A 25,130-nucleotide genomic window follows, 5' to 3' on the forward strand; every position below is an offset into this window, starting at 1 on the left:
AGTGTTAATGTTTATTTAAGTGTTTCCATAGGTTTTAAAGCACTTAGTTGCTTGTTCTACGAAACCTCTGTGGGAGCTCTCTGGGGAGCTGATATTTCATTCATGACTCAAAGAAACAAAACAGAAGTCTAAAAGTAGTTACAGTGGCACTTTGTTCCACTCCCCCATTTGCTGAACTTCAAAACTGTCAGACCTTTCAAAAGTTGCACACTCAGTTGAAGACTCATGCTGTAGACAGGCCCCAACCATGAGGTAGAGCTGAAGGGTCCATCCCAGTAGCTTAATGGTGTATGAGGGTATGCTGGAAAAAAACCTGACCCCACAGCAATTTCAGGTGTGGAGTTGTAATTATTTACTGTCCTGCACTTGACCTGCATAAAGTCAAATTTCTTAGCCTTTCTATCAGAAATAAAGTGTAGTTGTGAACTTGGCTTAATGGATGTTTACGGTTTGACTGAGATCATCTGCTCTAGGGCAAGTCTCATTCTTTTATTCTCCTATAAACAGAATTTAAGGCTGTGCTGCCTCAACAAAAAAAGAATCACTTGATATAATTTTAGAAACTGTATTTAGTGATATTTTAAATACACGCTGTGCTGTAAAGAAGTTATCTCTTGAATAAACATTCTCCAAAATAACATGTCTAAATCCATAGAAGAAATTAACATAAACCCTTCATTTCTGCTTGAGGTTAACCAGAAAGGAAAAATAGCATAGGTTTTTGGTTTTTTTTTTCATTGGTTTGGGAATCCTAAGAAATTTATTTTCTTAACCTTGTTGTCTAACCACCACAGAATTCCCTCACTTTATCTTTGTCAAAATAATACAGACACAGTACATTGCTTTGCTCATTTTATCATATCATGTGGTTTGTATATGGAGTGCCTGCACTTAACATGTGCCAAAAGGAAATAGCATGTGGGCTGAATGAAAGCTATATGGTGTATGAACTTATTTTTGTTTGTGTTCTCTTCTCTTTTGCATTATCGTGTTGCAAGCAACTGTTTAAACTAATAGCTGTCTACTATTAAGGCACTCAGGTTTTGTTACTTTTTCCTTCTCTTTGCAATGGTTTTCGAAAATGCACTGTAAAGACTTCATGCCAGCTTCAGCAGTGGGATTGAGGTATATGCCATCACCTGTCCTCCTATGGGTTTTTCTTTAAATAAAGATGATTTATACATGAAGGAAAGTTGATTATGAGATATTGTCTAGCTGATGAGACTATGATGAAAATATACCAAGACCCAGTCCCTCTTAAGGACAAAAAGAGTTCCTCTACCAGTTGTATCAAATCAGGTTTGCCTTTGCTTTTGTACAAGAGATTAAACGCCAGGTAATGGCAACGGAGAACTGCTTATAGTTAATTTTAAAAATTATGGCTTTGAAGACTGAAGGATAGTATCTCCTTGCTTTTTTCCCATATCATCCAGTGACTGTGACTTGCTTTCTCATAAAACCCTGGATATGGCAGGGACCGAATCCTCTAAGCAGAGTAATTGTATACCAGCTAACTCGTTTTTGTGTATACGTGTAAATGATCATATTTTAAAAGCAAGCATCAATTTACAGTTATTTTGGCATCCCAGCCACGTGTTGGACCATGAGAGAATGTTAATCATTTTAATACATTTCTGATAATAGAAGATCATAAGTGACTGCAGTGGCTAGTAAGTTGTATAGACATGTCCTGTGAACCTTTCAATGGCTGATTTCTTTCGTTTTGCCCTAATGTGGAAGTTTGGAGAGTCAATTTTCCCAGCTATTAATGAAGCAACAGAATGAGTGAGAGGCTCCTGCCACTTTCCACTAGCTGCAGGCAGATTAATTTTTTATGTATATATATATTTTTCCCTATTTTTCTTCAAAAGAGATGTATTTTTAATAGAGATGGGCATTTTTACTGAAAATTGGTAAAACATCCAAGCTGCGATATTTTAAAGAAACAGATCAACAGCCAAGAAATAGAGCTCCTAAGCAGCTGTAGTTCTGTCATCTTGTAGAAGTTTTGGTGTATCTATCAACAAGAAGAAGTATGATATTACATTAACTTTTCTCTATTTTATTTTTTTTCCACCAGAGAGTGTTTTAGATTTTCATGAACTTTTTAAGGTATACCCTTTGGCAGTGGTCCATGTGTGTATTCTACTGATCTACGCTCTGGGAAAGGGCATTAATGAAGTGTATTCATTTTTTCTAAATCATCTGGCACCGTGTAAACTACATTTAGCAAAACTTTTATGTGCAGTCTTTTATCTGTATGCATGATCTTCACACTGGTTCACTTGAATTTGGTTCTCCTCCCTCCTCAGGGCCTGCATTGCCACATGCTGAACATGAGCCAACAGTGTGCCCAGGTAGCCAAGAAGTGTGCCCAGGTAGCCAAGAAGGCCAATGGCATCCTGGCCTGTATCAAGAACAGCGTGGCCAGCAGGTTCACAGAAGGGATTCTGCCCCTGTACTCAGCCCTGGTGAGGCCACACCTTGAGTACTGTGTCCAGTTCTGGGCCCCTCAGTTCAGGAAGGATATCAAGGTCCTGGAGTGGGTCCAAAGGAGGGCAACTAAGCTGGTGAAGGGACTCGAGCACAGACACTATGAGGAGAGGCTGAGGGAGCTGGGGCTGTTCAGCCTGGAGAAGAGGAGGCTGCGAGGAGACCTCATCACTCTCTACAACTTCCTGAAAGGAGGATGTAGCCAGGTGGGGGTTGGTCTCTTTTCCCAGGCAACTCTCAGCAAGACATGAGGGCATGGTCTTAAGTTGTGCCAGGGGAGGTTTAGGTTGGACATTAGAAAGAATTTCTTTACGGAGAGGGTGATCCGGCATTGGAATGGGCTGCCCAGGGAAGTAGTGGATTCTCCATCCCTGGAGATATTTAAAAAGAGACTGGATGTGGCACTTAGTGCCATGGTCTGGTAACTGCAGCAGTAGTGGATCAAGGGTTGGACTTGATGATCTCTGAGGTGTAGCAGAGAGGTGTAACTTGTCTTAGTGTAGCACATTTGTGCCCAGCTCTTCCCAGAGATCATGGCTGCACAGTGGTCACAGCCAGGCAGGACTGAATAGTGCTGCTGTGTGGAGGAGGTGGCCCTGTGGACTTCAGTGCTGGAGGGGCTAACTGGGCAGCCTGCCTGGCCTCTCGCAGAAGGACCAGCACCAAAGCTCTATATTTTGCAAGAAAACTCCTTAAATCAGTTCTCCTCAGTTACTTCTTGCAGTAACCCAGACTGCTAGTTCATGAAAGATGGTGACAGTTGCAGTTAGTGGCCTTCTGACCCTGGGCAACTTTGTTTTCATACTTTGAAGTGACTAAATTTCTGGAAAAACTTATTCCAGTGGTCTTCCCTTCCAGGTTCTGTGCAGCATTTACAGGGCACATCTTGCACTCACTTGCTGGAACCTGCTGTCCCTAGTGCTTGTCACTGAATATCACCTTCTGCTGGCTTCTGTATTGACTGAGAGATTTGGGAAAGCCTTAGCACACCCTTGAGCCTTTTCTGGAACTCTACAATTTCCAGGAATCTTATAGGTGTGGAAGAAAAACATTTGTTAATTTTTCCTTTCCCCCATTAATTTCTTCTATAAACTTCTGATACTTTGTTTTTATTTGACAGGATGAGTGGAAATAGAGAAGTGCAGTCAGTGGTTCTTCAAAGTGATTTTTTTTTTTTTTTCAAGTTTTCTTTTGTGTCTTCCTTCAGTGGCACTTCTTGTTTGCTATTGACAAGACTATGGGATGCCTAATAGCAGCTCATTTTGTGTAAAGTGAACATGGTAGGTACTAACTTACTGCATGGCAATCTGTCACATTCAGGTGAGATGACACTTTAAGTTGTCATAAACTTGTCTTTTCATTTGCAGTGCTCACTTCGGGTTTTGCTCTGAAGGTTCTATGGACAAAATAATTCGGAGAATTAGGACTTCACTATTTTACAACTATGTCTACAGTAAATGGACTAAAGTAGTTGGTAAAAATGACAAATACTTAGACATTAATAGTGCCCATTTAAAAAAAAAAAAAGAATTTCTTTAAAGAGAAATGCTATTCTGTTATTTGAAGGATTGTGGGTTTTCCTCTTCTTTTTTACTGCTTGTTGCTTTCTCTCTCTTTCTTTTTTCTTTTTTTTTTTTTTTGGCTTGGGGGCATGTTTTTGTTTTCTGTGGTGGGGGAGTGAGAGAGGTGGGGAGTGTGTTCCCCTTTGAAGTCTTGGATCCCAGCTCTTACCAAAGTTACTGTCAGACTACCCTGTAGGCCCTCTGTGCTGCAATATGACTTGTTTTGTTGGTCTTTGGATTTTTTGCATGGAATATCTTCAGATCTGAGAATATTTTGTGAGTTATAGTTTTGGGCAGAATTGATAGAATCAAGAAATCATATTATGCTAAAGCAACATAAATGAAAAAGCTTAGTATGTTCATATGCCAACATAAATAAGAATGTGTCATTGCAAGACCATCAGTTCTAGAAACAAGGTCTTGTTAGTTAAAACATAGGTATTTCCCATGTAAATAACATCATTATTATAGCTGTCTATAGGCAGTTGGCTTTATGCTTTTATTCCCTACAATACATTTAAAAAAAAAAAATTGAGCATGTTTCTTTACGGAACTCTGTGTCCAAATACTGTTTTCCTAAAACTATACACTATGATTTCCTTCCAAATGAACCCTGTGTCTGCTGCCAAACTCAGCGTGTAAGTGTTAAAATGTGAAAGGTTGTGTGTCTCTGAAAAGGGGGTATACCTGAGGATATCAAGTGTGTTATGTGGTCAGTCCATCCCTCTGTGTCACGTATGGTAAGATAGGCAGTGGCAGTGCAGAGGCCAGAGCTGGTAATGGGAAGGGGGAGCTGCACTCTCTGGGAAGAGCCATATGGGTTTTGTGCTTACTGAGGTGAGGAGTTACTGGGTTTTGACTGGAAAAATAAATCTTTCACTAGTGTGGGGATGGGCATGTGCAGCAAGTCGTATTTCCACATGTCAAAACACAGCTGAGCTTCATGGCATAGTTTTCATAGCTCAGAAAAAGTCCTTATTATAGTAGTGCACTCATCTCTCTCTGTCCTGCTGAACGATTCCCTACCCTGAAGAATGGATAAGCTGGCCTGCAAGGTGATTTGCAGTGTAAATTGGATGAAAGTCCTCTTGGTTTATCTTTCTATGTTTACTGATAGTTTTTTTCTTTGTCCTCTGAATTCTCACACTCCTGTTTTGTTATATTATTTTATGTTATATCTCATGTTGATTAGCTTTCTGCATTCTCTCTTCCCCCTTTTCTGCTATTAAAAGACTGTGGTTTGGGTTTAAGCCATTTGTCCTTTTTGGACAATGTATAGAGACATAATATTAAGACTTGAGTGATAATACCAGTGCTGTCTGCAGCAGGCTTCATATACCTTTTTTTCCTGGGCCATCTTGAACAAGCAGCTGATGGAAAAAGGATATTAAATCAGAAGGAAAGTAAGACTGTTGGAGGATATAAATTCTTGTGTTTCCCTGAGGTTTCCTTCTCCTTTTGACTTCTGCTCAGTGTGTTCTCATCATTCTTCTTGCCTTTCTCTCCATGGCCTCTATCAAAATTGGTCATAAAAGTCTTTCCATACTACTGCTTTCCTCAGGCTTCCCTGTCTCTTGAAGCGTGTGACTTTTTTCCCTTTGGTGCTGTAGAAAATAATTCTCTGAATTATTTTTTTTTTAAACTCTCTGAACGTTTGCTTCAGCAACTTTCATTAACACTGCATTGTCTATGATTTAATGTTTTATACCTTGTTGTGCCGCCTTATATGTCATCATCCAATCTCTACTTCAATCTTCTTCTAATCTGATGACAGGCTTCTTGTCACCTTTAATCTTAAAACTATTGCTGTTTTAGTATTTAGTTTTGGTTTGGTTTTTGGTGTTTGGATTTTTGTTTGTTTGTTTGTTTGTTTTCAACTGTGAAGTTTGTCTGTTTTGTTTCTAGCCTGGATGCCAGCTCCTTTGCTCAAAAGTGTATGTGTGTTTATAAGTAAACCATTCCCATCACATGTAGCTTGCTAGAATAAATTGGTTTTAGTAGTTTCCAGTGGTCCTTCAGATGCCTTTGCTTCCTACCCAACCTCCTCTTTCTACTGCATGTTAAGCTTTTTACTTATATACAGGAGACTCATCCTAAAAGGTAATGAAGGTGACTCCTTTGTTGCTTTTACAATCATGACACCTGAAGTCTGTCTTCTTGTTCTCCAGGTGTTCCGCCTCTGGAAATCCTTTCTTATGTTTGTTTTCTTCTCTAAGCATCTGCTGCACCTGATTTCCTATCTGTTGTACAGCCAGGATGAAGAATAGTGAGGTTGCTAAATCTGTTTCTGGCAGCTTCAAGAAAACAAAGTTTAATGATGACCCGGAGGAGAGCAGCTTTTTATAGATAAGATAGTGGAGAGGGCAGATTGCAATCCCTATTGTGTTTCTATGGCACTGGATTTGACTTTATGTCAAGGTGATGTCGTCCAGACTGATAGTTATGAATATTCCATTACAAAATCAGGAGAACAGATGTGTGCAATGACAAAGTGGAGTAAGAATGACAGCTGAATGCAGTCTGAAAGTAGATGAACATGAGTCTGTGTTGCATTTAAATTCATCACAGGGACTGGGACTGACACCCCCAAACTTAGATGCTTCAGTTTTGGCTCTTCCCTTCTCCTTTTTGCTTAATTTTTATTTGCTTCTTCATGATGGTCTGCTGGCATTATATTTTTATGTTTCATAGTTTGAGCAGTTAGTAGAGATTGGTAGGCCTTTTGCTTTAAAGCAGACCAGGATTATTTCAGCTCTGGGCTTACCAAGACCAGGCAACTGGAAGTTTTTAAGCACAATTCTTGGCAGCTTAAACTATTGCTATCAATACTTAGTTGTTATTTTTAAAGACAGTTCTATCATCAAATGGCTGATGCTGTATAATTTAAAAATATTATAACATCAGGTATGCCATGTTTGAATCAAGAGTTTTTTTCCTTTGAATGGGGAAGGGAATTGTTAATCAGATCTCTTCCAGCTGGGTAGAGTAAATTTGCAAAGTAAGTTTTGTTGGTTTTTAAAATTATTTTTATTTTTTTCTTCTTGTCTGTGTGTGGGTTTTTTTGTTTGTTTTGTTTTCTGGAATGATCTGGGGCTCTAGTTTCATGATGTTTCTGTGGATGAGAGAATGAAAAACTCAAAGGGACTGTAATTGTATATCATGGCTGATACCTTGTCACTGCATAATTTCTGTAGAACTCAAAAGTGATTCTGAGAATATAAAAACTGTGCTTGTAGCACAGAAACCACTTTCATCTAGGTGGGGGTTCAGTAATTTTTCCTTACACTGTCTTGTATTTGTATGCAGTGTGTGTGTTTGAACAATGAAGCATAAACAATCCAAAGCCCTTGTTCTGAAAAATAAGAAATAAGTAGTCATTGCAGCAGATGTTACTGTCTCTTCCCTGAGGGCACAGACAGTCAGAACCCAAATTCTCTTTAATTATCCCAGTAACAGACATATGCACAGACGTAAGAATGCAGAAATACGTAGTTCTAGATGGTGAATCTCTGGCATGACAAAGCAAAGAGGAATGCAAGCTGGACTTCAGATCTTGAGACTTTGGTGGTTCGAGCAGACTGCAAAAACAGGGTCTGTGGAATCAGGGCAGGGAAAATAGTGTGGCTGCTCCTGCCCTGCTTGGAGAGCAGCAGGCAAACCGTAAAGGTGGTGGCTCTGTGCCTAATGAGAAAACCAATGGAAGATGTGAGGAGTTGAGTACAAGGAAGTAAGCTTGCAGTAGGCTTAAGGAAGAAATTCAAGTTCACATGTTTAGAGTCAAGAAACAGATGCTTTAAGTGTGCTTTATTTTCCATTTTCACCATTAATAATAAATTATAGCACTGCCTTATTGCCTCCAAAATGGTTCTGAAGCTGTAATTGTTGTTTAAATAATGAAGGCCAAATAAGCAGGTAGTGAACTTTGTGGAAAATGTCAAGAGGTTTATGGTCTTGGGGTTTGTTTTATTACAGATGATTTGAAGCAGAGAGAAGCTCAGGGGGCTGAGAGAGCTTCTAGATAAGGCTAGAGCTACATGTTTATTTCTTGACCTCTGCAGTTATCTTTGGACAGAAGGGAAAGCTTCACAACTGTGTTAAGTTGTGTTACATACTAGAAGGAATGTAGTTGCCCTGTTTGTGATCTAAAGACACCTCCAGAATATTGGATCGTGAATGAGAGCTGTAGCTTTGAGGTTTTTTTTTTGTTTGTTTGTTTGGGTTTTTTGTTTGTTTTTTGTTTTTTTTTTGTTTTTTTGTTTTTTTGTTTTTTTGTTTTTTTTTTTAAGCTCTGAACTCCAGATGAAGATCTGACATGTTTTCGTGTTTGCAAAGTGAAACCAAATGTAGTGTGGTAAGACTTAAAAGAGGAATATTTTAGTTTGTGGTAGCTGATTTAATCATACTGGGAAAAGTCATAACTTCATCTTTTCTTTTATAGAGGATTGGATTGCATTAGCTAACACTGCCTAAATAATTTTTAAGTTTTTTTTTCCTTGTGGGAAGAAATTGTTTTATTTTCTTGTATCTTTTGGGATCCCTGTTTTAGAAACTGAATAGTAATTACTGTTTAATTAATTTCCAATTACTAGAATGACTATAGTATTTAAGGTATTATCCAGATAAAAACACTTTTATTTTTTTATAATAAATAATTTTAATTTTCAATTTTATTAAATATTAGGGATTATCTACTATATATACATGTTCTGTTTCCCAGTTATGATATCCACATACTTTTAATACTGTATTACTAAAGTCAGTGGTTTATACAGCCCTGGTATAAATATGTTCTGTATGGTAAGGGCTATATGGAATGCCTTTTCATTAAAATGCAATACTGAATATTGTCACAGATTGGTATGTCCTAATCCTTTCATTTTAGAGAAACATTAAGTCTTAGCAGCTGATGCTATCTTTCTGGTTTTGAACAAGTACTTTTCTCTGCATGCTTTTGTCTGCATCCTGTGTGTACACCATTTAGATTATTGGAACCTTCTGGTAGCAAAGACTTAGATCTCTTGCATCCATGACCCTCCTTAGCCTTGACATCTGGATGTTTATACCTTATATATGAAAAAGTGCCAACTACTTTCTAATCTCAGTAACATGAATGTCACTGGCACACTTGGCTGGACTTGACTTGGCTTTTCCTGTATTTTTAGAAGAGATTTGTTGCTTTCTGTTAAGTTTTAATTTTAGAGTTGCTTTTTTCTTGTTTGTCTATTTGACAAAGGTTCTTAACGCAGTGCTTTGTCCTTCTGGTGTACTAAAAATTTATAAAAGGCACCTCCCTGGCCTCTAATTCATCCTGGTGGAGTATAAATGTGCTTGGAACCTAAGGGTCAGATTACTTGGATGTTTTCTTGTTCCTTTTACATAAGAAGCAAGTCTGAGATGAAAATGCAATACCAGCACTATCTTCAGACTCTAGTACTGCAAGAAGCATAAATAATTATTTTTTCTTCCTCTGAAATGTATGCTGAAGGAGGCCAGGATTGGAACCATGCAAAAAGTGTTGGAGAATGCCCACAGTGTTAACTCCAGGCTGTATCTAGATCCAGCCCTCCCGGGCTTTGCATCCCTGTGTGGAGTCTCCATGCACAGCTGAGGCATCAAGCACCCTGCAGTATCTCCCTGTGGGCTTCTTCCCAGACCTCCTGTGGGCATTCTGCAGCATGGTCAAGGCACAGTCACCTTAGTGGCACAGTTCCTCAAGACAACCTTCCTAAGCAGCCACGATCATAAAGCTAAGGAGGTTTACAGTCCTGAAAGCAGACCTGCCAACATACCGTTGCATATAGAAAGCATATGTCTGAAATTACATGGTTTAGAAAAGCATCCTGTAACAGGAAGGCCTTCTCCTTTCAATGAGCTGCTGTCTTCAAAGTTTGCAGCTTCTACTATAGCCCTTATGGAAGAATAGCAAGTAGCAGGGCAGATGTATGTGTTTAGATTTTTAGATGAGTATAACTAGTATGTTGTTTTTGCAGGGGTACTTCTTACTCCTAGAATGAGTCTTCTTTGCAAGAGAAATGGAAAAAATACTTGCTGTACTTACCATATTTGTCAGATAAGTTTTTTTGTTTATTATTTGCTTGTCTTTTCTTTGCTTGGCTTTCTCAAAATAAATGACACTTTTAATGATGTCATGATTAATGCATTCAACAGGAATTTACCCATAGGGAAAAAAACATTCTGGCCTGTTTGGCAACAGTGCTAGGCTGGGGTAATAGAAGAGTGTTGTCCAAAGTAAGTACAAATATGTAAAGAATTACTAAGTCATTAAGTAACTACAGAAATGTACACTAAGTACAAATATGTAAAGGATGACATTACAAAGATATAAAGAATAACCTTCATTTGTATAGGTTTAAATGCTATGTTCCCAAAATAGAACCACCATAGCTGTGGGGAACTTTCATGGCACTGCAGTCCCAAGGAGTATATGAGGTAGTTTGCTAGTAGGAGTTTATGAGGTAGTAGCACGATGCCTGAGCAAGAAGTCTGTTTGCACCTTTGTTGTCAGAAATTCATCAGAAGAAAAGAAATACCTGTATATTTTCACCTTGAAAATATGTTTGAAACTATAGCTTTCTTCCTGTTACTTAACTTTTCATTTTTTTTAAACCTTGCTCAAAAGTATTTAAAACATGGAGTGGGTTGTACATGAATGCTGAGCAGCGTGTGCCTTGAGTAAGCCCTAGAAAAACAGGTCATGTTGTTGGCAGATTAAGCCTCAGCTCCTTTTGGACAAGAAGGGGTAAATTATGGTGGGTTTCAGAAGTAGTACAGCCATTCTTTGCATTTTTTGACTGAACTGTCCTGATGGAGTTCTTTTCTTTTCTTTTTTTTTTTTTTTTTTTTTTTTTTTTTTTTTTGCTAAAACCTGTGGAATAGTATTTGTACCTATCTCCTTTCTTCACTTGATCTCTGCTACTTTTTTCCTTTTATCTGCAGTGAGTCAATGACTTAGCAGTAGGGTGTGTTCAGTGCATTTCTGTGAGGAGAGAATACACTGAAAGACCTAGAAAAGACTGGTGATTGGAAATGTAAGAAAAAAATATAGACAGAAGTGAATCATAAAAGATGCAACAGGCTCTGGCATGCCATTTTTCTTCTCTTTTTTCCCCAGCAGAGAGCAATACTTGTTTTCCTGAAGTTGTTCTGAGTGAATTTATTATTAATAGATATATTTATATTATAATGGGAATTTTAAAATGAGGACTTAACCAAGACACTAAATTTATATGCACAGATGACACAGAAATTACTGAAAAAAATAGTTCTTTCCCAGTTCTGCTTTTGAAATAATTAGAGACAATAGAGTCCTGAAGCATCACAGCAGAGAGTTTACAAGTGCACTTAGTTGTGTCCTTAAAGAAAAAATGTTGCAGGTAGTCCAAAAACTGGGCAAACTGAATGAGTGAACGGGTGGATCCCCTCTTGCCATCCATGACACCTCACTTAATAGATTCCCCTGGGATTAATGAGGCTGTAGCCAGGGCAGTGAGGATGATGTAATGGAGTCTACGTAGCACATCCTTGTGGAGACTTCTGAATTGGCTTGCTGCCTTTGAAGAGGGTAGTAATGTAACTTGAGTAGCACAGGAAGAGAAGATCTAAGGCTAAAATCATTATACAACTTTCGGAAGATGGGGATTATTGTATCATCCTTACATTGGACAAATTTAATTATAAACCAACATCAATATCTGATACTAAAATTTAATTTTCTTATTATAGGATTAGTGAATTTGTTGTACTGATGCCACCCAGAGACTTCTGTTAATATTGCAAATCTGTTAGTTGTCAACTATGGTGGTATTATTATCATTATTATACTAACACAGTTTGGAGGTGAGGTGATACTGAGTGCATTTTTAACTTTGTGCTCACTGTTTTCAATAAGGACACCATGGCATGAGGTATTACATCCTACATATACCATAAACATTGACACTACTGAAATTTTTGGTATCTGTTAATTTTTTAATGAAATTGGTCTTTATTGTCTTTTACCATCTAATTTACCATTCAAGGTAAATTGTCAAATCAGTTCTCAACATACCACTCTATTCCTTATTAGTAATTTCTTAATTTATTCTACTGTTTACTGTAGCTCTACTTTGAAGGGATGAATAATAAACTTCGGTTGCAAAAACTTTCCTGTTTCATTTGCACAGAAGTGTAGAGCTCAGCCCTTGGCAAGTCCTTGGACAACATAAAACAAGCAAGCTATGGCCTGTTGGGCAGATACTAAATTTAAGGTCAAAGTGAGACAAGATTTCAGGACACTCATTTTTTGTGTGAGTATTAGTCATGAGCTCTTTAGAAGACTTCCTTGACCTTTCCTAGGAGCTGAGGGGACTTCGATGCATTTGCTTTGCCACAGGTTTATGAACCCTGGCAAACTTTGTATTAAACTACTACAAAACCAAAAAAACCCAAACCAAAACAAACCCCAAAAAACCCTGACGCCTGAAACGCCCAGGAAACCCATCAGCATGTCAGAAAGAGTTGTAGCTTTCTCAGAATCCAATCTCTTCAATGTCTGTCAGTTCCATGAGAAAATGTGCATTTTCTTTCAGGAATGTTTTATAAAAAAAAAAAAAAATAAAAAAGGAATTAATACTTTTTTGCTAAGGGTATCTTGAATGTATCAAAAGGACCCAATGTCTGTTGGAGACCAGCTGTTGGCATTGAATGCATGAATACAATAGTTTAGTTTTTAACGAAGAGCTTAAGTCTGAGACTGATGTCTGCAGAATGCACACTTAGTTTTAAAATGGATAAAAAATCCAGGTTGAAGGTGTATCTGGGGAAGTGTTTCCAGTACCAGGAATAAGAAGAGAGAAGTTGCTGAAGGGCTGGGTATTCTATTGTGCATCACAAAAACTGAGAGCAAAGGAAAGGGAGGGGAATCCAGGAAAAGGAGAGGGTTAGAATTGGAAATGACCTGTGATCAGCAGGCAGTACATGTCAAGGCGACCTTAATTAACTTACACTTTTATTTAGGGTGATCTTGTAGTATACAAAATCTACAGCTGTGTTATTTTGTAAAGCTTGTCATGTTGCATCTACCTGAAAATGATTATTAAATTGAAATTATTATTGCTTATCAATTTTCATTTAATTGAAAATTCATGGTAAAGTCATTTATAGACCTTTAACATCTTCTTACGCATTTTTTACTCTAAGGAGATAATTAATAATAGAACTGAAAGGTCTTGTTTCACCTGAGATTTTTCTGCTAGATTCTTCTATTCAGATGAAAGGAAATCTAATTATTCTGTTGATTTAGTGACAAAAATTTTCTGTAGTGTAACATGATTTCACCAATAAGGGGTTTGTTTGTCTCTTTTATTTGTTTTGTTTGTTTATTTGTTTGGTGCTAGATTTCTTGTTTGTGTTTTTTTACAGACCTATTGCAGAATTGTAGCTGTGAAAAGCAGTTTCAGAATGTTTGCTCAAAACCAAAACCACTTCTAGTGCTGTTTGCTCATGCTGACCTTATCCCCTCAAGCAAGAGCTCTACTGAGTGCTGCTACAAAGGCAGGATGAACTGACTTGTATTTTGGAAGGACAGAGAGGAATCAGATTTCAGAGAGATTTGTTAGCAAGTCTTTATTCTCATCTTGTTCTCTAGCCTGTGCCTGCCTTGCCTTGCCTAGCCCCTGCCCCCTCCCACAAAGCCTGGAAATGGTCTTAATCAGCTGCTTTTGCTGCCCCCTGAAGCTTTGCTGGGCCTTGCTGAGACAGTTAAGGTTGCAAAATCAAGTACAAAAAAACCTAAGAAATTCCTCTTTTGAGCTTGTGCTTCTAGCCTTTTACATTTATACATATATATATTTATACAAACAGATAAATAAGTATATGTAAGGCTACACAGGCCTATAACATATATAGGTGTATGCGTATGTTTTTTCCCCCCTCCTACATAATCCTGCTAGATTCTTTGCACAGCTTCTGTAGTAGTAGCTGATGGCAGCTGTAATCAGTTATCTAATATATGGCCCAATCCCCTTTCCAGTCTGGTGTTCAGATCTTGATTTGGGAACTCAACCAGTACAGATGGAATCCACAGTGAATTTAGCTGCAGGTTCTGTAGAACATGTACAAACTGGCATTACAGGCCTGAAATTGCCCAGATGTGTAAAAGCTGTCATTAAAAATGCACAGTTTTGTTTTCTGACACCCAAGTGATTCTACTGCCTGATTCCATCTGTTTTTCCAAAGTAGATGATATTACAGCCTCTGGAAAGTACACTTATGGTTCCCTGCAGTGGCTGAACAAATTTTGACACAGACTAAAATTTTCTCATGGGCATTCTCGTTAGGTGCAGATGACCTACTTATGCTAAAGCTTTAATACTTAAATTAACAACAAATCATCCTGAAACAGGAAACACATATGGTTTTTCTCAACATTATCTTAAACAGAAAAAGGAACGTTAAATGGATGTTGCCAACTTATGCTGCAACTAGTGATACCAGTATCACAATGTTACTCCCATCATTCTTAAGTGGGGCTATGGTTCAAGATTTTAAATTGTCATGACCATGTGGCCATCTTTAGTCTTTTCATTGACTGTTTCACATTTATAGTATTTAAATAGGTAGGCTCCACATCCCTTTGTGCCATACATACCATTAAAGAAAAGTTTAGGAAGATTTTTCTGACAAGTTGTGAGGTTCAAACTGGATTCCTTTGCTTTCTAAATTCCTTCTCAGAGAGGAGTCTGGGTGTGGCTGGATCCAGTCTTAGCTCTCAAGTGTAAATAAGAGTTTGGACTTTAGGTTCTGTCAGAGTGTCATTTTATTACACTTCAACCTGTAGGGCCCAGCCCATATTTTACCTGTGCCTTTTAAGACCTCACAGTCTGACCACATACATCGAATTATCTTCTATGAGGATTTCATCTTCCCTTTCTAATTGGTTCTATCCAACTCTATCTGACTGTCCCTGTTCCTCTCCTGAGGATAGTTCTTCCAACTGTCCAATTTACCCAATTTAAGTTTTGGTTAATCCATCTTTCCACTGTATAAGATAATTTTGAGTAATTATCTCATGGTGTACATCTTGTTTCTTACCTAAGTCACTTTTCTCAAGATGTTTTCCATTTGCCTAAATCTTAAACATTTAGATAATTAATTCTAATATTTCTTTTATCAGTTTATTAATCCAAATATTCTTATACCCAATGACTTTCTACTTTCAGCACATACATAGACCTCCTCACCTTTCACATACTTTCTGGACCACTGCTTTGTGATGACATTTAAAAAAAAAAAATAAAAAAATTGCTTCAATATCCTGAGAAACTCCAGAGAATTAGGCTTTTGTACAACTGCATTTATTTTAAGAAAACATTTGTATCATTATACCAATTCCACATATTCTATGTGCCTGTGTTAAAAAAAAAACAATTCTGTGTTCCCAGAACAGCATTTGCGTTCATATAGCTGCACTGTAGTGATACAGATGCAGAAATAACTACTATTAATGCAAATATTTAAGGATTTTGTCTGCTGTTCTTTTTGTCTGCATAACTTTCAAAATAGGAATGTATTAATATTCGAAATACAATTAGTATTAGTGCTTTTCAGCAGCTCTTTCATCTGCTCTGCTTTATATAACACTAAATTTGTGCAGGGAAGACACCCCCTAAAATTTCCCATGAATGTCAAGCATTTTTCCTTTTTCATCTCTCATGTCCCAACCTTTTTATGTGAAAGTGATGAAAAGTCAAGATTACTTGTTTTTCTCATTATTTTCCACTTAATCAGACACTTTTTTAAAGAACAAAACCAAAACCCCAAGTCAAGTTGAGAGAGTTCTCAACAGGAAAAATTAATCTGACTTCACTTCAATAAGTGCCACTGAATTGCAGTTGTACTGTGGTGTTTTCAGTTTTACCTAGAGAGGAAAACCACATCTTGCTTATAAATCAGACCAAAATTTGAATACTTCATTCAGACATGTATTGAATAACTGCTCTATATATTTTTCAGGCCTGTACTGTAAATTACATGGTAGGGTGGTAAAAGTTTCCTGGGTTTCCCAGGAGGACCACATGGAGAAAACATACAGCTTCACAGTATACGCAAATGTAATGTTGGGTATCTGATGTACTACCATCATGACATCTACATGACATGACATCTAATTGTATTTCTTGCTTGTTTTTAGAAATTGCCCCTTGGTTGCATGTGTTCAGAGCAGAAGATGCTGTGGACTTCTCACAGCTGACATTTGACCCAGGACAAAAAGAGCTTATTGCTGGAGCAAGGTGAGAAATCTGTTTTCATATTCCATGAAACTGGATATTCTTTCTTTATTGATAAGTAATATTGAGCCATATTCTACCAGATTTGCCAAATTCTACATCAGATTGTTCTTGTATGACTCCCCTGTCTTCCAGACCCACTAAACTCAACATTGCATATGCTTCTTTTTCTTACTCCTGACCAAAGCTGAAAGCTGCCTGGTGTCAAGAATCTTAATAGCTCATGCTGTTCTCATTTTTAAGCAGACTATTCTGAAGAATGCTCAAACTTTGGATACATACAGGAAAACGGGCAGATGCTGTATGACAATGTGACAAAAGTTACCATAGCATAAAACACATGATGATCCCAAACTTGGCTACACAGTACAGAATTTTGTACTTGCATGATTCTAATAATTATTCAGTACAATGCCAGGAACAGTCTGTTAAAGACTGCTGAATTAGTGGTAGCGTCAGTGTTAATCATAATTTTTGACAGTATTTTGCAAGCTGTGATCAACAGTGACACTGTCTTAGGTGTCATCATTAAAGCAGTGACAGTCCTTGAGCACCATTTTTTCTTCTCTTAGCATATGAAATATAGTGAAAGATTTTGGTTGTCATGAAATTTTAACCATCTAAACTTGGTAACCATCTAAACCTGCTTTCTGAATGTATTTAACTCTTGAATTAATGAATCACAGAATCATCACCGTTGGAAAAAAAATCTAAGATCATTGCACCCATTGTCAGCTGCCCTTTGAAACAAACCAAGCCAAACAAAAACAAAAAAACCCCAAAATAAAACAAAATAACAAACAAACCCCCTCCCCCTCCCAATCATGCCCACTGCAGCATGTCCTGAAGTGCCTCGTCTGCACATTTTTTAAATACCTCTAGTGTTAGTCACTTCATTTTCTGTTACATTTAGAATTGGAATATACTTCTGTTGCTCAATTTATTTCTTGGTTGAAAACTATGTTCAAAACAAAAAGTCATAAAATGCACTGCAACAAATATTTTTCCATGTGCTGCTGGAAGTTGCTTATCTACAGCAGAGAAACTTTCTGACTGGGGAGATACATAAATGCCTCTGGCTCACCTGAAATGGGATATCCTGTGCACTGATGTCAATTTTTCTATACTGGAAGCTGCCAAATGAAATAAGGCAGGAGGTTGTCAACTGGCACTGTTCTGTAAAGACTGTCAGTGTAAGTCAAAGCTGTCTAAGCCTCTCCTCAGTCCCATGGAATTGTGTGTTTGATCAGTGCACACTCAGTGCACCAATGTTTTTGGTTTTTGTTTTTTTTTCTCTCTGTAGTCTTCATCTGGACTCCAAACCTCAGCAAAAAATATATTCTCTTAAACTTATCGTTTTGATAAAGTCTTTTGAATCAGTATAGAATAAGCTTTGGAGGATTTTGTTGAAAAGTTAGTGACTGAAAAAAATGTTGACTGCCAATTCTGCCTTTTGCAAAGAAACCCCAATACAGTAAAAACAATAGATTAATTTGGTTTAACTCTAAGTCAATGCTGCTCTGGATCTTTATCTTTCTTATTCTGGCTAACATTGCAAAATTGAAAATATTCAGTGTTGTAAAAATAACAACAGAAACCTTTGTTTTCTGCAATCCAGTATAGCTGGCTGTAACTTGTTCATATAATATGTTGCATTTTCCGTATCCTTATTCTGCCTTTCCATTCTAAATTCTAAGCTTTACGATAGCACCGTTGAGTTTTCCATGGAGTTGCTGATCTGATGGTTATGCACCTTTTGCATGTAGTCCCAACTACTGTGTAGAATGAATCTGTACACTGTGAATATGATGAGTTTTCAGCTTGCTTGCAGGAGCTGTGCTTGCAGTTTTCATAATCTCAACTGGCTGCACTGATGTGTTTTTATTCTTAACACACTATTTCTAGTTGCCCTTCACCCAGAGCCATCTGAACAGAGCATTAATGTTACCCCACTTGTGCTTTGGCCTGTGGACAAAATTTTAGTACAAGTTTCTTGCATATCTGCCTCACAGATATGGATTCAGGATTCACATATCTGAAGAGCTGTTAGAGGAATTCATTTTATCTCCTAAGCCACAAATGTGCTCTCATACCAACAGTAAAGAGAATGCACTGTTAATTCCTCCTCCCTGGTGAAATATATTTTGATATACAGCTATTTCTCCCAGAATACTCAATTTCTTTTTTTATTATCTTCTTGTAGTAACACTTAAGTACTGAAAAACTAATAACTGTGTGCAATGTGATTTCAATAAGATCTGAATAGTTATAATATTCCTCTTCAGTTGTGGAAATGGTAATTTGTAGCTCTTTGACATGATCTTTCCTTCTTTACCCAATCAGTGGTAAAGAAGGGCACTGTGAGATGTGGCACGTGGGACAGCTACAAATAAATTTAGATTATTCTTTTGAGACTGCCAAGACAAGTACTCCCCTTATGATTTAATTGTCTAACAGTCAAAAAAAAAAGAAAGAAAAAAAAAAAAGAGAGAAAAACAACTAGAGGGTGATTCTTTCACCTTTGGTTTTCTTCTTTCACAAAGTGGTGGTGTTCTAAACCAGAGGAATGATTTTCACAGCCAGGAGCTATGTCATGGCTCATCCTAAGTTTACAATTGATTTTTTTTTCACTCTTCTCCAAAATTTCTGTCTTAGAAACCAAAAAAAAACACCCACCCAAAACTAGTGTAGTGAAAATTTGCCACTGTCCAAAATTCGTAAACCCCTTTTCTATCACTGATATTTGCTGTGTGTGAATCTCTTCCATTTTTGAAGTTTTGCAGTCCATAAAGAGGTACGTGAGTTGTTTGGCTTAGAAGCAAGGTGATCCCAGCTGGAAACCAGACTGGATTTCCTTTGGGACTTGCCTATTTCATGTGGCAATGTAAAAACAGGCAGACGTGATGCCTCAAAAGGTGTATTCTGTAGTAACAGAGAAAAACTGATAATGTTGCACAAGGTCCTTGGGAGACTTTAAACTGCAGTACTGTGTTTTATTTGGTTTATATGTGCTGAAACAAGGTTAACCAAAGTTAGAGATGCAGGGAAGGGCTGCTGAAAGAAGAATGAAGAGGGTTGGAATTGCAGTGTAGGCAAAGGTTGAGTGTGTGCACAGTGCCTGACCATTAACCCGTCAGAGGGTATGTATCGGGAACTAAATAACTGAATAAATTACACAGTAGTGTTGGCAGGAAACCAAGTCAGTATAAGATGGCTATGGGTAATTGAGTCAAGAAACAGTGAGTTTTGTCACTTTTTACCACTATGGAAAAAACAAAAACAAATATATTTTTGATAGAGATCACTAAATATATGAGACATTATTCTGTCATATTTGCCATAGCAGGCAATGACTAAAATGGTAATTACTAGTCCGTTATTGCTAAGAATAATTTTGCCTGTCCAATTTGGGAAATAAAGGTGGTCTTCTGATGTCCTCAGGCATTCCAAAAAATAATATATGACACCAAGGTTTTTTTATAGTTTTATCTTCTCCCCCCATACCTCTGCATGTTGTCATCCAGTCTTTATGAGAAATCACTGGCTGATACATTATTTTGTTATGTCTAGTTCTCCTCTAGGTCCCCAGTTTAATAATTTGGAATGTCCTAGCCTAATTTCTTTTTTTTTTTACATCATCTGCAGTGATCTATGAATGTTACTATTAAAATACTAGCACACACCTTCACTTTAATCACTCAATCCACCCTGGCACTGGTTTTTCCTTTGTGCCTAAGGACCTGCCTAAGATTTGGAGCCATCACCCCCTTTCCCTCTCCCAGTGTGCTCAGTAGGGGGGGAGGCTGTTGAACACAAAGAAGTTTGAGTTTGGCTCAGCGTGACATTTCTAGAGTATGCACAGTCACCGCCAACCAGAGGAACCTTGACAGGCTAGAGAGGTGTGCCCGTATGTCACGGCTTAGCAGTTTGAGCAGAACCAAAAACCACAGGACAGAATTACTTTCTATTCCACCCACAAACACACAAGAGAAGATAAAAGAGGAATAAAGACAGGAGACTTGAAGTTGGAAATGGAAATCAATTGGAGACAGTTTTACTAGCACAGGGGAAAGGCAATAACATAAGAGATGAAGTAACAAAAAATACAGGTTTATACATATGCATATATACAACCCATCCTGGATGCTGGCAGGGACAGGTGCCTGAGGGCTCCTTGTGGCAGGGCCGACTCAGGAGGGGGCTCCTGATCTTCCCAGCACTTGATGGCTCTGGAGAGCAGGGGGAGAGCTGGGGGCAAAGGAGCGCGGGGGAGCAGCGAGGGGACAGAAAGAGGAGGGGCTGCCTGAGCTTGAAAGAGTATGGGCAGGAAATGGGAGGGAATAGACCCCTCTGTGTTCTGCCCCTCTCAGAGTCTGAAAGCCTTCCTGCTTTAGTTCCTCATGTTCAGATGATGACATGCCAACCTCATGAATTTCAGCAAGGCCAAGCGTAAGGTTCTGCACCTAGGTGGGTGCAATCCAAAACACATTTACAGGTTGGGTTGAAAATGGACTGAGAATAATTTGGAGGAGAAGGAACTGGGGGAAGCTGGTGAGCCAGGAGATCAACATGAGCTGGCAACGTGCAATTGCTCAACTGTATCCTGGGCTGCATCAAAAGAAGTGTGGCCAGCAGATTGAGGGAGGTGGTTCTCCTGCTCTACTCTGCTCTCCTGAGGCCCCACCTCAAGTTCTGTGTCCGGTTCTGGAGACCCCAACACAAGGACATAGAGCAGTTGGAATGAGTCCAGAGGAGGGCCACAAAGATGATGAGAGGACTGGAGCACCTCTCCTATGAAGACAGTCAAAGAGAGATGGGATTGTTTAGCCTATAGAAGAGAAAGATCTCATGAGATCTTGTAGCTGCCTTCTAGTACCTGAAGGGGCCAACAGGAAAACTTGGTAGGGACTTTTTATGAGGGCATGTAGTGATAGGACAGCTGGTAATGACTTTCAACTGGGAGATAGTAGATTTAAGTTAGATATTAGGAAGAAATTTTTCACTGCAAGGGTGGTGAGACACTGGAACAGGCTGCCCAGAGAAGTTGTTGCTGCCCCCTTCCTGGAAGTGTTCAAGGCCAGGTTGGGATGGGGCTTTGAGCAACCTGGTCTAGTGGGAGCTGTCCCTGCAATGTGGGGAGTGTTGAAAGTAGATGATCTTTAATGTCTCATCCAACCTAAACTATTTATGAGTCTCAGAATGCAGTAGAAACAAGTAACTTCCGTCCATTTTGTTGTTCACTTTTCAAATTCTTCACAAATTCCATACCTCCAATGTGGTCAGTTTCTGTTTCTTAGGTCATACATATGTCCTACCCTAAAGCCCAATGCCTTTTAGTAGCAGCTGCTTTAGTTTTACATTCATGGGCATCTGAAGAACCTGAAGATGCATAAGTTTATGGGATCTGATGAGGTCCACCCACAGATCCTGAGGGAGCTGGTGGATGTAGTTGCTAAGTCACTGACCAATATATTTGAGACATCATGGTGGTCTGGTGAGTTTCCTACTGATTGGAAAAAAGTAACATAACCCCTATTTTTTAAAAGGGGAGAAAAGAAATCCCAGGGAACTACATGCTAACCAATCTCACCTCTGTACCTGGCAAGATCATGGAACAGATCCTCCTGGAAAATCTGGTGGGACACATGTAAAATAAGGAGATGATGGGTGACAGCCAATATGTCTTCACTGAGGGCAAATAATGCCTGCCCAATTTGGTAGCCTTTTATGACAAAGCTACAGATGGGGTGGATAGTGGCAGAGCAACTCATCTCATTTACCTGGATTTGTGCAGAGCAATTGACTCTGTCCCACATGACATCCTGCTCTCCAAACTCACAAGACTGGTTGGATGGCCACACACAGTTGTGATCAATGTTTCCGTGGCCAAGGGATGGCAATGATGAGTGGATCTTGATGATCTTTAAGGTCCCTTCCAACCATAACCATTCTATGATTCTGTGATTCTATGATTTTTCCTGTTTTAATTGTAAAACAATCTAGCACAACTTTGAAGTTTAATGAGACTTGAGCTTGTCTTTGTGTTAGGGTTACTTGACAATCATGAATGCCTTCCAGTGTAACAGCTCTGATTAACAACTTCTCTTTGATCTGAAGTGTTATAATGCTTTTGCTTTAAGACAGTCATTCGGTCTTCTGTCAATCTGCTGTGCAGAAGGGAGATATACGTGTACTCTTGGTGAGGGCTTCAGAAGGAGCAGGCTATCTTTTAAAATGACTGATGAATTAGCTTAGATCTCAGTAGTAACCTACAGTTGCCCTCCTTATTTGGAATGTTTTTTCACAAGTTACCTCTGTGAAAATTACATAGCTTTGAGAAACAGGAGAATGGGATAGATGGGGCTGGGACAGAAAGGAAGAGGTGGAGGGAGAAATCTCTCAGCTGTTTTTGATGAAACAGCTCAAAGTGTATAATGAAGACAAGCAAGAATTGCAGTTCAGCATATGAAACTGAATTAAGAGAATAGTGGTTGTTGTTATGGTTGCTGGGCTTAAAGGCTGCATTTGACGAATGGGACAGATTTTTTAACATTGTCAATTGAATCTAGTTTTAATGTAAAAGAAAGGGTTTTTTCCTTAATAGGCATGTTCTAAATCATATGAGATTACACATATATAAAAAAAGTAATTTAAAAAGAGAAATATATTGATGAGAAACACTCTACAGAGAGAATTCCATATGAGTTCAAAACAGTTATTGTTAGTACATTATGAAGACTATTGGCTTTTGTCATAAGGCAATGTAGCTATGTTCCCATGAATCCATATCTTTCAAATTTTCCTGGCCATTGCTCTTAACATCACATATGACCTGTAAGATAAAAATTAATGAGTTCTCTAACAGTCTGAAACCTGCTAGGGAATTTATTTGTCACATACCAAGGAAAATTTAATTTTATAATTAAGTGGCTTCAGTGAAGGATTACTCTTCCAGCATTAGCTCCTCAATAAGCTCAAAGAAATGAGAGGATGGTTGTTTATCTTATTCTGGTAAATCCTAATAAAATATTCGTATTGGTATTTCTCTTTGTGTTATTTAGTCAACTGACTGAGCATCTAATCAAATATGATAATGATTTCTATATTTTGAAATGTCAGTAAGTATGGAAGTGGATTTCCCCCAAACCGACCTTACCTTCTTTTCCTATGTGGAAGTGCTTTGCCATATGTCCTGCAGCATTCCCTTTCCTGGAAAGATCAACTGTGGAGGGAAAAGACCATCTGAGGGTGTGAATACAGCAGTGTCTGAATTACCTTCACAAATTGTACATTGCATTTATTTTCCTTGTTCCCTGAGAGTGCTCTAAACACTTACCAGCTCTACTTTTTAAAAATCAAATTTGTTAAAACTGTTCCAGCCATTTTGGAAAAACAAGAGTCAAAAAGTGAACTTGAAGCATCCCTCACATCCAGTCAGTAAGTTAGGGCAGGAATGTTGAAGTTCAAAATGCTTAGTTACATTTTTAAGAAGAATTTTGTCAGAAGAAACTTGTTTGGTTAAAAGACTAACGAAGTCAGTCTCTTGCGCTTGAACTTATGAGCTGGTAGAATTCTAGCTGAAGTTCATTCTTAAAATTTCGTAACTTATTTTGTAAAATCCAAGTTGTGCTAATTTAGCTATTCTTCAAAAATTATATAGTTACTTATCAGAAATGGGTCTCAAAGCTATTCAGCTTTCATTTTAATTGGATAATATATATTTAGACATATCTACATGATTTTCTACATGGCGTGCCCTAATAATGGTGGCTTTTGACTGCATGTTCTTCTGCAAGTTAATTAAACTTTCTCTGAGGATTATAACTTGCTTTGAGGTGGCTTATTGCCTCAGTCACTCCTTATCTGGGTGATGAAGGACTGTAACAGTATGCCTTTTCACTTAATTAGATGTGTGTTTTGGAACGTTAATTTGAACCATTACCACTACTTGCCGTAATAAGAGAAAGGCAAATTAAAGGATTAATTAACAGTGGTTTAAGAATCTCTAATAAAGGAATAAATAACAGTACAGGTTTGCTTTTTGCTGTTGTCTGCTCCCAGCAGGAGAATCTGAAAGCTTCTTGTTAATGAGATGCTCTGAGTGCTACATATTGGGAGAATATAGAGGCACTAGGAATTAGTGCTGTGTTGTTTGAACATCCATCTGTGTTTTATTGCTCATTTAACACTCCGTTCGGAGTAATCAATGTCTGTCCTTCCACTGATTGATCTGGTCTAATCTAATCTAAGTTATGCTTTAATATTAAATCTAAGAGAAATTATCATCCTCCTGCTGCAGAAAGGTCTTCTTTCCCCCACTGCTTCTTTTTTCTGCCTTGCTAATGCGTTCCTAAGTATTTTTGAAAGCAAATGCTTTTACCTCTCTTCCTCATGCCTCCTTCCACTGTGTAATTTTCTTCTCTTTCGCGCCAGCTCTGTTAATAGTCTGGTTGCAGAGTAATACTAGTCAGTTCACTAAACCCTCAAAAATTTCTAGTTTTCTTGTGCTGATTTAATGTTTTGCCATTTTAATTATTGGACCTAACATGATGCATAATCAGAGGAGCCCTGTAGCTAACTTGGGGTGAGATGAAAAGAGAAGTGGTAGAGGAAAACAGAACTTTTTTGGCAGAGCACAGAGCACGCTGCCATTTCACTGTAATCTATCCTTAGAAATTAAACCAGGTGAGAGGTGTTCTGTCTTTAATCAAACTCATGATTTAATGTATATACATTTGATATGTGGTAGTAGTAGTAGTACATTATGCTTTCTCTTGGTTCCTGTTTC

The 25,130-nt window shown here is 38.2% G+C and overlaps 1 protein-coding gene across 2 annotated transcripts in view; it reads left to right on the forward strand.

Annotated features, from left to right (window-relative positions):
• Nucleotides 1-25,130, forward strand: part of SEMA5A (semaphorin 5A) — a 309,345-nt gene that overhangs the window by 99,003 nt on the left and 185,212 nt on the right. For both annotated transcript variants that reach the window (XM_030445693.1, XM_030445694.1), the window contains exon 4: nt 16,246-16,345. In XM_030445693.1, the coding sequence (XP_030301553.1) occupies nt 16,246-16,345 (100 nt within the window). The remainder of the gene's footprint in view (nt 1-16,245; nt 16,346-25,130) is intronic.

The sequence above is a fragment of the Calypte anna genome, chromosome 2 (assembly GCF_003957555.1).
Source record: "Calypte anna isolate BGI_N300 chromosome 2, bCalAnn1_v1.p, whole genome shotgun sequence".
NCBI lineage: Eukaryota > Metazoa > Chordata > Aves > Apodiformes > Trochilidae > Calypte > Calypte anna.